The sequence below is a fragment of the Vigna radiata genome, chromosome 1 (assembly GCF_000741045.1).
Source record: "Vigna radiata var. radiata cultivar VC1973A chromosome 1, Vradiata_ver6, whole genome shotgun sequence".
In the NCBI taxonomy this organism is placed as follows: domain Eukaryota; kingdom Viridiplantae; phylum Streptophyta; class Magnoliopsida; order Fabales; family Fabaceae; genus Vigna; species Vigna radiata.
In genome coordinates this window covers 579644-593629 of record NC_028351.1, presented here as the reverse complement: position 1 = coordinate 593629, position 13986 = coordinate 579644, and the positions used below count along the sequence as shown (strand labels likewise).

General features: G+C 28.9%; 2 protein-coding genes across 2 annotated transcripts in view; one reads left to right on the top strand and one right to left on the bottom strand.

Annotated features, from left to right (window-relative positions):
* LOC106752766 (alkane hydroxylase MAH1-like) overlaps window positions 1–6208 on the top strand; it is a 7943-nt gene extending 1735 nt beyond the window's left edge. The window contains exons 2-4 of the mRNA XM_022785175.1: window positions 7–150; window positions 4054–5472; window positions 5639–6208. Coding sequence (XP_022640896.1) covers window positions 7–150; window positions 4054–5472; window positions 5639–5831 — 1756 coding nt within the window. The 3' untranslated portion in view covers window positions 5832–6208. The remainder of the gene's footprint in view (window positions 1–6; window positions 151–4053; window positions 5473–5638) is intronic.
* Window positions 6209–10142: 3934 nt separating this feature from the next.
* On the bottom strand, window positions 10143–12122 carry LOC106768758 (alkane hydroxylase MAH1-like). The gene has a single exon (XM_014654065.2). The coding sequence runs from the start codon at window positions 11861–11863 to the stop codon at window positions 10337–10339; it is 1527 nt and encodes a 508-aa protein (XP_014509551.1). The 5' UTR covers window positions 11864–12122; the 3' UTR covers window positions 10143–10336.
* Between the last annotated feature and the right edge of the window lie 1864 nt (window positions 12123–13986).

The window sequence follows — 13986 nt, the reverse complement described above, 5'->3', positions numbered from 1 at the left end:
ATGCAGGACCAAGAATCTGTTTGGGGAAAGACTTGGCCTTTGTTCAAATGAAGATGGTGGCTGCTGCTATTCTGAGGAAGTACTGTTTCAAAGTGTTGGAAGGTCATGTTCCAACTCCAACACATTCCATTGTTCTTCTCATGAAGAACGGTTTGAAGGCTAGGATAATGAAAAGAGAAGTTTGATGCAATAAAATCTCCGATGAACTTGTCGGGTTGTTTATTTTCTATTTTTAAGTGTAAGTTAAAAAAATACGTAACATTTTATGGTGGAAGTATGTTACACAAAGAAAGTGTGCTTATTTGGATACAATGTAAGGATGTTTTATTATGTATTAATTCAATAATTTTACACTTTTACAGTTAAACTTATTTATGACAATTATATATTTTCAAAGTATTGTCTCAAATAATTTTTTATTTGATCATATTCATGATGTTATATATAGTTCCAAGGAATGAATGAAACAATTCTGATAACGTTTCATTAGAATAATGTTTTATAAATCCTTAAAATTGACACTCGTGTGTCTCTCTTTTCGGACTCTTAATGCTTCCATTTCTCAAACTCACACCATGTAAGTTACAAGCTATCTTCATGTCTTCAAAATCACAAATCATTATCATCCAACAACCTTAAACAACTTTTTTTTAATCAACAAAAAAGAATAACTAAATATAATAGAACACTTGAAATATCTTAATCCATGTTCAAAATATTATAGTTGTATGTACGTATGGCAAAAATATATTTTAAAATAAAATTATTTTTGTCTTAATTATCTCATTCTTACATACCTCTAAAATTACGACCGACCAAACAAAATATTTTCAACTCGTTTTCTCTCTTTACTCTCACTCTTGTAACTCGAACTCTTATCTCTAATTTTCATTTGGTGTAAGTGGGTTCCTCATTAATATTATACATCAACACTTAAATATATTTTTAAGCCAATAAAAAATATGGTTATAATTTTTTATATCTAATTTACTAGTAATATATAAATATGAAAAATTGTTCTATAATTACGTATTTATCTTGTATTCTTATCTTTATATTCTAGTGTGTGATAAGAAAGGAATGGTAGCTCTAGGAAAGTTTGTTGAGTAATGGGTAAGCACTAGGCCCTTTATGAACAACATTTTCTCCCAACTACCAACTGTCTTTTGCAAAAGATGTGGAGTATTACTTAGAAAATAAATAAATATAAATATTCACTATTTCTTTCAATTTATTTATTTATATTTTTATTATTCTTATTATTTTCTTAATATCATTTTTATTTTCTTCTCTCTATATGTTTTCAACTTAATTAGTTTATAGAGAAAAACTTTATTTATTCTAGCATCATGTTAAATAACATTTACGACCCTTTCGAAATAGTCACTCACATCTTTCATGTTTCTAATAAAATAACCCTTTCTTAAGTATGCTCAAATACATTCACACTATCAGATTTTAAAATCAATATCCATTTTTTATTTTATTAATGATATAAAATTCACATTTCTTTATTTTATTTTATTGAAATTTAGAAACTACACAAGAAAATTTATATACTTTAATTTATAAAAAAAAAAAAAAAAAGAAGTCGCTCTTACAATTTTTAGAAAAGAAAAAACGTTCATTCAAGTCAAATTTCAATTTCTCCATACAATATTAGTTACCCTTTTTTTCTCATATACATGATAGGTTTTGAATGACAAGTAACATAAAGTAGAAGGGCATTAGTAATAGAAAGATAAGACTATAATTATTATGAAATGAAAGAAGTAAACAAAAAGTTGATGGGATGGATGTATGAACTCATTATAGTCCTAAATTTTGTAGTGATTTATGTTAAATGAGAGTGTAGCAATCATGTCTTGTTTTTTGGTATGAGATAAACTATAAAGTTGAGAAAGGAACTTTATGGGGGTGTGCTAGCTGTAGCACATGGGAACGTTCAAAGAACATAGTCCTTTGCATGTGTATGATGGTAATGTAACCTTATATGTCGGTAAGGAATTAGGGTTTTTTTATGGGCATCCATAACACTTTTAACTAATGATAGAGCAGATTATGGGGCCACTAATAATCACTACAGAACTTTAGTGTTTGACAAACCAAGACTTTCCTTGAAAATAGGGATGGAAAACGATAGGGTATGGGTATTATTACCCTTTTCATATACCTTCATAATTTTATTTCAATTCAATTGAAAGATGTAATCCATAAAGATTTAAAGCCTATATACTTTTCTCCTATCTTCTCAATTTAGAATAACCTCGAATATCGAGGTTATGTATATATGGATGTGTCTTTTGGAAGGATAATATAAGTTATAATTTCTTATGTTCAATAATTTTTTATTCAATGTTAAACTTAAACTAACATATAGATTTCCAATAATAACTAAAATATTATATTAGTTTTGTGTTAATATTCTTTTTAATGTATGTATATATTTGATTAACTAATTAGGATTTTACATTACTCTTCCTTCATATAGAATTCTGGATTATCAAATATTTATTATTGTTCTTAGTATTTAATTTCAAAGTTTTTTATAATATTATAAAATTCTAAAAAATAGAGTATTGGAAGTAATAATTTATTTTAAATATTAAGACTCAATTATTTTAATATTAAAAGTTTAAAAGTAGAAATAGAATTTCAGTAATGAGATTTACTATTTAAAATATATCATTTCTTTAAAATATATTCTTTAATAGCGCCTGAATATCAAAATATATTCTTTTAATCTATAATTCATCTGTTTGATTATCAAAAAGCGCCTGAATGATTATTGAGATAAGATTTTCAAGTCTATCCAAGTAGTTTTTGCATAATACTAAGTTAATTTTAGCTATTTTCTTGAGTTTTCACATTTTTTTCATGCATGTGAACAGTTCTTTATTGCATTTGTCACTTGAGTTTTTTTATGAAATTCTTTGGTGATGAATAGTTCTAACGGCATAGCCTAATCATGTTTCAATGGTTTGAGCGAATAGAGTTTTTTGAGTGGTTAAAATATTTTTAGGTTTCTTAAAACAGTTTCAACCTTTAACAGTTAGGGAAAGATAACTACTTCATTGTAAATTTATTGATGTATTGTAAATCCAAATTGCATGTGTGTTTTTTGTTTGAATTGGTCAAATTAATTAATATGTAGAAATGCTGATGTGTTAATTATGATATGGTGCTTGTTTTTTATTGTTTAGGTATTGAGTTGAGGAATTTGATTATTTGGTAATTTGAACAAATTGGTATTTGTTCTAACGCCTAATTTGGTTGTTTGAAAATTCGCCAAAAACTCAATTTTAAAGTTGTTGTATTCTAGTCTAACACTGAGCAATGCTAGTATGGCATTGTGTAGAATTTGGCTATGCAAAGTTAAAGAGTAATTATTCTTGAGATTGCTAAGTGTCACTCTTGACTGTTGAGTGGTCACTGCAATATTAACCGTCAACCCTAGACCGTGTTTATTTAAAACAGTATTATTTATTGTTGACTATTAATAGACAACGTTTTCTTAAATAAGAGTTTTTTATTGACAGCTAACAATAGACATTTTTTTTAAATGTTGTCTATTAATAGATAGTACTTAAATAAACACCGCTTAAAAATAACTTACTATTAAAAATACATTAATTTTGTAATAATATTAAACAAAGAGTAATGTTAGAGTATTTAAAAAGGATTTGTTTATGTTTCAGAAAATCCCATTTCTAGTATTTTAAGAGCTATGTTTTATTTCCTTATGAAAACATACAAAGAATAAAACACAAAACAATCAGTCAGTTTCGGTAGAGAGACACAGTATAACAAACAAAATTGTAGGTCATGCAGATTATAAAAAGTGACAACCATCTCACTTAGGGCAAACCGAATTCAAATTAACAAGAAACAGCATGCTTCTGTATGCAATCATAATAGCATCATTCTTATGCTCCGTATACTTGTTCCATCGCAGAAGATCTTGCAAACACCCCCCCTTGAGAGATTACCCCATCCTTGGAATGTTGCCATCAGTGCTTTTCAACTTGTGGCGTGTTCATGATTTTACCACTGAATTGCTCATAAAACATGGAGGCTCTGGGTACTTCAAAGGACCGTGGTTCACCGAAATGAACTATTTTGTCACTTGTGCTCCCTCAACGTCCAACACACGTTGTGCAAGAACTTCGACAACTATGTCAAGGGACATGACTTTCGTGACATTTTCGAACCATTTGGAGATGGGTTTGTCACTGCCGATTATGAGACATGGAAGTACATCAGAACCCTTCTCCATTCTCTGATGAAACAACCAAGACTCAAAGCTTTTGTTGATCAAACCGTTCAGAAGAAGATACTTACAAGCCTGCTTCCAATATTGGATCATGCACAACAACTAGGGAGGGTGGTGGATCTTCAAGATGTCCTCTTGCGATTCACTTTTGATAACATATTCTTAACAACCGTGGGACACGATCCTAAGTGTCTTTCTATTGACTTCCCCGTAGTTGCAGTTGGGAAGGCTTTTAGAGTGTCTGAAAAGTCTATATTTTATAGACACACGGTGCCAAAGACTGTATGGAAATTCCAAAGGTGGCTTCAAATTGGTCAGGAGAAGAAGATGACAGAAGCATGTAGAACAATTGATGAGTTCATATATTCATTCATAGAGTCCAAGCGAGAAGAGTTAGGCAAGTGCACAGAAGACGAAATGAATGAAGCTCCATCTGACTTGCTAACTGCTTTGATGACAGAACATGGAGGACGAGAGCATGATGATAAGTTCGTAAGGGATTTTGCATTTAACTTTCTTGTAGCGGGAAGGGGATCCATGGCTTCGGCTCTTACCTGGTTCTTTTGGCTTCTTATCAAACACCCTATAGTTGAAGCCAAGATTCTTGAAGAGATCAGAGATAATTTTAAGGCAAATGAAAAGAAAAATGATGACTGTGGTCATGGTTTTGATGAGGAGTATCATAATCTTCATGATCAGGAACAGTATCTGAAGGTATCTGGGAAAGTTTTAGGCATGGAAGAGGTGAAAAAGCTGGTTTATCTGCATGCTGCATTGTGTGAATCTCTGAGACTTTTCCCTCCATTACCTATTCAACGGAAGCAAGCAGTTAAAGCTGACACTCTTCCAAGTGGGCATAGAGTAAATGCCAATACAATGATTATGCTTTCTTTTTATGCAATGGGAAGGTGTGAAGAGATATGGGGAAAAGATTGTTTGGAGTTCAAGCCAGAGAGATGGATATCTGAGAAAGGAGAAATTGTTAATGTAGCATCATACAAATTCATTGCTTTTAATGCAGGACCAAGAACTTGTTTGGGAAAGGAGTCGTCTTTGCTTCAAATGAAGATGCTGACAGCTGCTATGTTCTGGAAATATCGTTTTCAAGTGGTGGAAGGTCATGTTGTCAGTCCAAGCCGTTCATTTGGGCTTTCCATGAAGAACGGGTTGAAGGTTAGGATAATGAAAAGAGAACTTTGATGCAAAGTGTCATTTTTATGGTGATAGTTTGTGGTTTCTTACGAATATATTTAACAAGGCATTATCTGTATGTTTTCAAACCAATAGGCCTTCCTAGTTCTCTTCCCTATGATCGAATGACAGTGCTGTAGGAAATGAAAGCTGCTATGCATGACACCTTGAAAGTCAATCCTATAATAGCAGGAAATCTAAACAAAGAAAAAAGAAAGGTGACAAAAACATTTATAAGGTGGCTGCTGCTATTTTAAGGAAGTACTGTTTCAAAGTGGTGGAAGGTCATGTTGCAACTCCAACACATTCCATTGTTCTTCTGATGAAGAACGGTTTGAAGGCTAGGATAATGAAAAGAGATGTTTGATTCAACAAAATCTCCGATGAACTTGTCGGGTTGTTTATTTTCTATTTTTAATGTAAGTCAGACAAATCAGTGACATTTGATGGTAGAAGTATGTTACAGAATGAAAGTGTGCTTATTTTTTGATACAATGTAAGGATGTTTGATTATGTACTCAATAATTTTACAGTTAAATGTATTTACTATGGGGTGAGAAAATATGTAGATAAAGTATAAAGTTGAGAAATGAAGTTTGTGGGGGGTGTGCTAGCTGTAGCACATGGGATATTGTTCAAAGAACACAGTGTGTATGATGGTAATGTAACCTTATGTTATGTGTTGGTGAGGAATTAAAGTTATTTTTGGACATCCATAACATATTTAACTAATGATAGAACAGATTATGGGGCCACTAATAATCACTACAGAAATTGAGTGTTTGACAAACCAAGACTTTCCTTGAAAATAGCGATGGAAAACGATAGGGTATGGGTATTATTACCCTTTTCATATACCTTCATAATTTTACTTCAATTCAATTGAAAGATGTGGTCCATAATCATTTAAAGCCTATACTTTTCTCCTATCTTCTCAATTTAGAATATCAAAGTTATGTATGATGGATGTGTCTTTTGGAAGGATAATATATATCAATTAATTTCGTATATGTTCAATATTTTTTGTATTCAATGTTAAATTTAAACTAACATATACATTTCCAATAATAAGTAAAATATTATATTTACTTTTCATATTCTTTGGAATATATGTATATATTTGATTGTGCATGTATAACTAAGACTTTACATGGTTCTTCATATCGAAATTCAACACATGATTCCATTGGTGTATGGATTATATTAAAAGTTATATAGTTTATTCTAAACATTAACATTAATATATTTTAGTATTAAAAGTTTAAAAATATAAATAGAATTTCAACTAGTTTTATTATTTAAAACATTCTATCGTTTTAAAATATATTCTTTCAAAATTCTTTACTTTCTTTTTAAGTCTTCTAACTCACTTCATTTGTTAGAACATTAGAATTTTGAATGATCATTAAGGCAATATCTTCAAATTTACCCAATTAGTTTTTGTAGAAAAGTTAGTTTTTATTTTTATTTTTTGAGTTTTCAGGTCTTATTTTACATGTGAGTAGTTCTCCATTGCATGTGCCATTTAAGTCTTCTATAAGACTTTTGATGATCAATGGTTTTAATGACATACCCTAATCATATTTTTGTGGTTTATAGGAGCGAAAGAGATTAACCTTGTAAGTGATAGGGTGATAACCCCATGTTTATAACTTTCTAGAGTATAAATATCACTACAAATACACGCCTATGTTGAAGTCCTATGTCAAATACATGTATTCAGATAATTGAGTTAGTGTCAACTATTTTATGAATGTTTGAATATGTGGCATGATTGACATGTGTGATTGATAAATTTCTACATTCTAAATATTAGATATTAAACCTTTTGGAACATTAGCTTACCCTTCTATATGTGTCTGTTTGTTATGTTTTTTTTTTTTTGTTTGCAATGATTATCTTAATGGTATAAATATATGAGAATATTTCTATGGAGCAGGTGTTAAGGTGGTGAGGCAGCTAAAACATAACCTAAGACGCTACCTTTAATGTTTGAGGATCTTTTTGTAAAAGCTCTTAATAGATTAAGGTTTTGTATATATATTTTGGTGTTATAGTTATGTTTGTAAAATGCGATATTACTAGCATCCTATATTTAAAAAACAATATCTTATTTAAATAAAATGTTTAGTTTTTATAAAATAAGTAAAATTTCACTATGACAATTAATATTAAAAATATTCGAATATCCAAATATAAAATTAGAAACTAATAAACATATGACAATTGTTATATTTTAAGTATATATAAGTATTTACATTAATATATATATATATATATATATATATATATATGATTAGTTTCCTGGATATTATTATTTTTTATGATTGTGAAATGAAGTAAAACGGTTGAATCGATAATATGGTTATTTTATGAATTATGAAAAACTGATCACCATTGGATTAAAGAACAATTTTTCATCCACTATTGTAAAATTAATATTTATAGTCTACAAAAATGTAATGACAATTTTTTTGTAATTTCTAAAAAAATATAAGTTACGATTTATTTAAAATTTTTATCTATATTCTGAGTACTAGATTACGATTTTTAGCCATAGTCTATACTCTCATAATCAAAATATAGACTATATATTTATCTGCGAATAGTCTTATCGCTAGAAAGAAAATTGTGATTCTTCTTCTCTAACTTATTTGTTTAATATGTTATTTAATATATGTTTATTTGAAATTGATTTTCTGTATACATTAAATTTAGTTTGATTGAAATTGTTGTTATTTATTTTTTTAATATGTTATTTGATATAATTTTATTTAATTTTGTTTATTGTATGTTTAATAATATATTATTAATATACATATTTAATAATACTTTGTATCCACTGATATTAGTGTAATAAGTATTTATTAGTGTATTTTAATCGTAAACCTATAATTTTTTTTATTATATCTGCATATAATACAGTTAAACAATCGTAGTGTGACAGTGAAAAAAAGGACAGTTGATCGTTAAGAATGTCTATATATATGACTTTCTTACCTTTATATCACTTCACAATTATTACTCCGTTGAAATATCTATTATTTTTATTTCGTAAATGTTATCAATTTTCGCACTATATAATGATTAAAAAATTATAATATTTTTCATTAAGATAGATTAATGGTATATGGATTTTTTGGATTGTAGGTTAATGTGAATAGATTATTTGGAATTCATTTATATTAAACCGTACTTATTTAAAAAATAATTTTTAGTTTTAAATATCATTTTCCAGTATGAATCCAAATTTATTTTGAGGGAAAATTGCACTTATATATATGTTTTCCCACTTTTATTTCTGGTGATTATGAAAAAAAGTTATGATTAATTTTAATCATCAAGACAAATATTTTGACATTTAATTCTTTTCTTTATTTGATATTATTTTTCATTATGTTTTACTTTTTAATAAATATAAAAGTTTACTTTTATAAAATTAATTTTAGTCTCCTACATATTAAATTTTTGTTTAATGAAATCTCATAAGTTTTTTCTTTTAATAAGGGATTATATAAACTTTATTTATGAAATAATAAATTGATATATTGACGTGTTCATGCACTTGTTTGATTCCGTTTATGTGTTTATTTTAATATTATTTTAAAATATACGGATCTCACATGATGAATTGGAAAAAAAATAATTATGTATCTTAGAAATAAGAATGCTCGGTCAAGTTTGGTCAGTCTAGATAGATCAATCAAAAAGATGAATTGTTCAAACAGGTCAATTCAGAATAGTTTGTTCAGAGTGATTAGTATACTATGTTTTTGAATTGTGAAATATGTGAAATTTTTTTTAAATTGTTGCGAAATATTTGATTAGACTAAAATTTATATTTTTAATGTAATACCTTAATGTTGTGTATGTTTAGGGTGAAAATACTAATCATAATAATTTTTCAATGACTTGGAATCGATTCTTAACGAGGAGTAGAACCGATTCCAGTTGTAATTTATTTGTTGGTATTGTATAATATCACTGGTGAAAGGACTGAACTGGAAATGGAGATCCGTAATGAAAAGATCTAGTTGGAACTAGAGATCTGTGGAAGAATGACTAAGATGAAACTGGAAATCCGTGATAGAAAGACGAGTTAAAGCTGAAAATCAACGGTAAAAGGACCAAACTAGAGTTGAAGATATGATGAAACAATCTTGTGCAGATCCATAATGGAAGGACCAAACTCATCATCGTACATGTTGTAAAGTCATAGTCACCTCGTGGTGGATCGTACCATCTTACATTTCACTATAATTTCCTTTTTGTAGTATTATAGTATTATTTTATTATTACCTTTTAGCTCACGTGTCATTTAAATGTAAATCCTGTTAAAAGTAACATTCATTGTTTAAATTAAAGATAATGATATTTTCACACTCAAATTCTAACAAATTTTTGACACCGAACATGTGTTATAAGTCAATTGGTTCATGTGTTTAATGTTTAAAAAAATTGAAACACACGGACCAATTGACTTATGATACCTTTCCGGTATAAAAATTTTTAGAATTTGGATTTATCCTTAAATTTATCCTTAAATTAAGTTACACGGATCGAAATATTCGACAAAGAAGTCAGAAAATCTTATCATACTCTTCCGACAAATATGTTTTTGTCAGATTATCATACTTCCACACACATACCTCTCGAAAAGAGAGCAATCAGTGATAACTTTTTTTTTCTTTTAACTTTCGTTCCAATTTAAATTATCTACTACACATGCATAAACTGGGACAGAATAATCCCCTCCTTCAGAATTCAAATCAATGATTCAAAGTATTATTTCCCATTTATTTTATGAAGCCAAAGACATCTTATACACCATCGTTAGGTTTATCATATTTATCTGTTACTGAGATAATCAGATTAAGTTTCTCTCTTTGTTAACTTAACCTTTAAACCATCCTTCATTAGAAGAACGATTGAAAGGTTAGGCTTAGCAATACAACCTTCCACCACTTCAACATGATACTTGTGCAAAATAGCAGTTGCCACCATCTTCATTTGAACAAAGGACGAGTCTTTCCCCAAGCAAGTTCTTGGTCCTGCATTGAAAGCAATGAATTTGTAAGATGGTACATAAACATTACCTCTTTTTTCTGATATCCATCTTTCTGGCTTGAACTCCATGCTATCTTTTCCCCATATTTCCTCATATCTCCCCATTGAATACAAACAAAACAATATAACTGTGCTGGGATTAACCTCATGACCACTTGGAAGCACGTCAGCTTTAAGTGCTTGTTTGCGTTCGAAGGGTATAGGAGGAAACAGCCTCAATGATTCACACATAGCACCGTGCAGATAAACCAGCTTTTTCACCTCCTCTGCACTTAAAACTGTCTTTTCGTTGCTTCCAAACTTTTCATTCATCTCTTCAAGAATCTTGGCTTCCACCAAAGGGTTTGTAGCAACAAGCCAAAAGAACCATGTGAGAGCTGAAGTTAAGGTATCTCTCCCAGCCACAAAAAGATTGAACACAGCATCCCTTAGAAATATATCCTCATGTGCTTCTCCTTCTCCTTTTCCCTTTCCTTCTCTCATCAAATTTGTTAACAAGTCAACATGAAAAGTTTCTCCAGTTTCATTTTCCTCATACCTGCTTAGATCTTCTCTCTTGGACGCTATGCATGAATATATGAACTCATCAAGTACTATGCATGCTTCTGCCATCTTCTTCTCTTGACCAATCTTAAGCCATTTCTGCAGCTTCCAAACACACCTTGGCACTACATGTCTGTGGAATATGGTCTCTTCCGCTTCGTTAAAAGCCTTCTCGATTTCAACTTCGGGAAAATCAACGGAAAGACAATTCGGGTCGTTGCCAAGAACTATAGAACATATGTTATCGAAAGTGAAGCGGTTGAAGACATCTTGAAGATCCACCACGCTTCCTTGTTGGTACACATGATCCAATACGGGAAGTAGGCTATTCTGAACCTTGTTGTGAATGGTTTTCTCCAGAAACACCTCGAAGCTTTTCTGCTTGAAGAGAGAATGGAAGAGATCCCTGTTGAATTTCCACGTTTCTGAATCAGCGGTGAAAATCCCGTCTCCGAAGGCTTGAAAAATGTCACGAAACACGGGCCCCTTGACGTAGTTGTGGAAACTCTTGCTCATGACGTGGTGCACGTTGAGAGGGTCAATCGTGACCAAATAGTTCATGCTGGTGAACCATGGTCCGGTGAACTCACCGGTTCCACCGTGCTGTTTCAAGACCTCAGTGACAAAATCTTGGAAACGCCACATATTGCGGAGCAGATGCGGTAGCATGCCAAGGATAGGGTAATCTGTGAAGAGGGGGTGTCTGCAACATAGTCTCCGATGGAAGAAGTGTGTTATGCAGAAGACTGCCACCATTGTTGCTGCTGCATAGCCAAGAAATATAGCCATGGTGAATTGATGAACAACACAACAGCCTTTGTTTCTTTATGGTTGTTTCGAAGAATGTTAGATGTTAATTTATTGTCACATGAATCTGTTTATTTTTCTGGTGAAGGAGATAAGTGAAGAAATGATGAACATTGTAGGAAGTTGGAAAAGGACGATGTTGACTAGTTAGGCATCTATTTAAGGAATCGTTAGTACCATATATAAAGAGAGACAAAGAAAATAAAGGCCTACGTCTTCTTTATTTCACACCTTTTTCCTTTTTCCTCTTAAATATATTTTCACAATTTAAATGTAAAATTAAAATTTATTTTTTATTCTTCTAAGTTTTAAAAATAATATAAATAAATATAATTCTTTTAAATATAAAACAATTTCGATTTCAAATATAAATTTAAGGGTTAAAAAATATTTAATCTTTTTTTACTAACCTAACTAAATACTGAATAAAATTCACAGACTAAATCTATAAAACTTATTATCAATAACTGGATTTTAAGAAAAAAATTTAATATATAATCGTCAATAAATTTGAGATAATATATTCAAATAAAGAAAAAAAAAATCCTAATCACATGTCAGTTGGATCTTGCTACCTGTTTCATTTGAATAACGCCAAAAGTAACATTGAACGGTTGCTTTAGTGCGGAAGACTTAACTCAATGACATGCAAAAGACAAATAATAATAATAATAATAATAATAATAATAATAATAATAATAATAATAATAATAATAATAATAAAATAAATAAATACAAGAATTACAAGTGATAATATTTATGGGATAAAAACTAAATTTTACATTTTCTTCTATTAATACAAAATATGGGCTTTAATTTTATCTTAGTTAATCTGCAAATAAATATCTTCAATTTTTCCGTAATTAATTCTTAAATTTTGTCCTATCTATATATATAGCATAAAACAATTCTAATCTAATTTTATTTTCACCTTATCATACAGTTGCATTTAAACCAATCTACTTACATTCATAACTAATTGATTAAAACTTTAACCTAATATATATATATATATATATATATATATATATATATATATATATATATATATATATATATATATATATATATATATATAACATTAGCTTTCGCCTATTTATTATCTCTTTATCATTCATCTAATATTATATTAGTCTACAAATATGCATTTATTATGATGTAGAAATAAAGAAAAGAAAATAATAAATGTTATAAATTTTTATTAAAATTTATTACACTTTATTTCTCCAAAATCACCTCAACCAATAACTAAAATAGTATTCAATATATCAATGGACAGATTGTATGAAAATTGTTGGTTCAACTGTATAATCAATTAGAATAGACCTATAAATTGACTGTGCTATTTCTATAATTTGTGCATAAACTTAATATTCTGGAAATCCTCAACTAAGAGAGTTTGTATTGTTATTAACATACTATAATTTATGTATATTTTTTTTAATAATATTGCAGAAGTAAATTATGATTTTTTTTATCCATTGGTATGAAAACTTGATATCTATTAATTCCAATTTAAATTTTTTTAGCTTTTTTTTCTTTTCCATTGCATAAAAAAAATTATTTGTATCATGAATATTTTATTAAAAAAATTATAGGAAAACATTGAATCACACCAAACTCATGATGCACTTATGATAAAAATAAATAAATAAATATATAGGTAGAAAAAAAATTTAATTAACTAAATGCATATAAAACTAAAACTCAAAAATTTCTTAACATATTAAATCCTCTCATACATCATTTTTCTTAAACTAATTATAGCTTTTTACAAACCCTTATTTAAAAAGATTTAGTATTAACTTTTATTCAACTACCGTGATTAGGCTTCATTGTAATTGGTTCATCTTTTCTCCTCATAATTAGAATTTTTCCTCTCATGAATTATTAACCCATTTATAGAAATTTATTAATAGAAAGATGAAATGTTAATTAATGTATTTCAAAATTTAACTTATACATATAGTAGTTTGTAAGTTTATCTATTTAAAATGATTAATAAATAATATTTATTTATATAATTCAAATAAAATAACGTTAATTAATAAAGTTATTTATTAATGAAATTTTGGGATAAAATCCAATTAACACATGAACATTTG

Coding starts and splice junctions, on each gene's coding strand:
- LOC106768758 (XM_014654065.2), bottom strand. CDS start 11,863: ATGGCTATATTTCTTGGCTATGCAGCAGCAACAATGGTGGCAGTCTTC.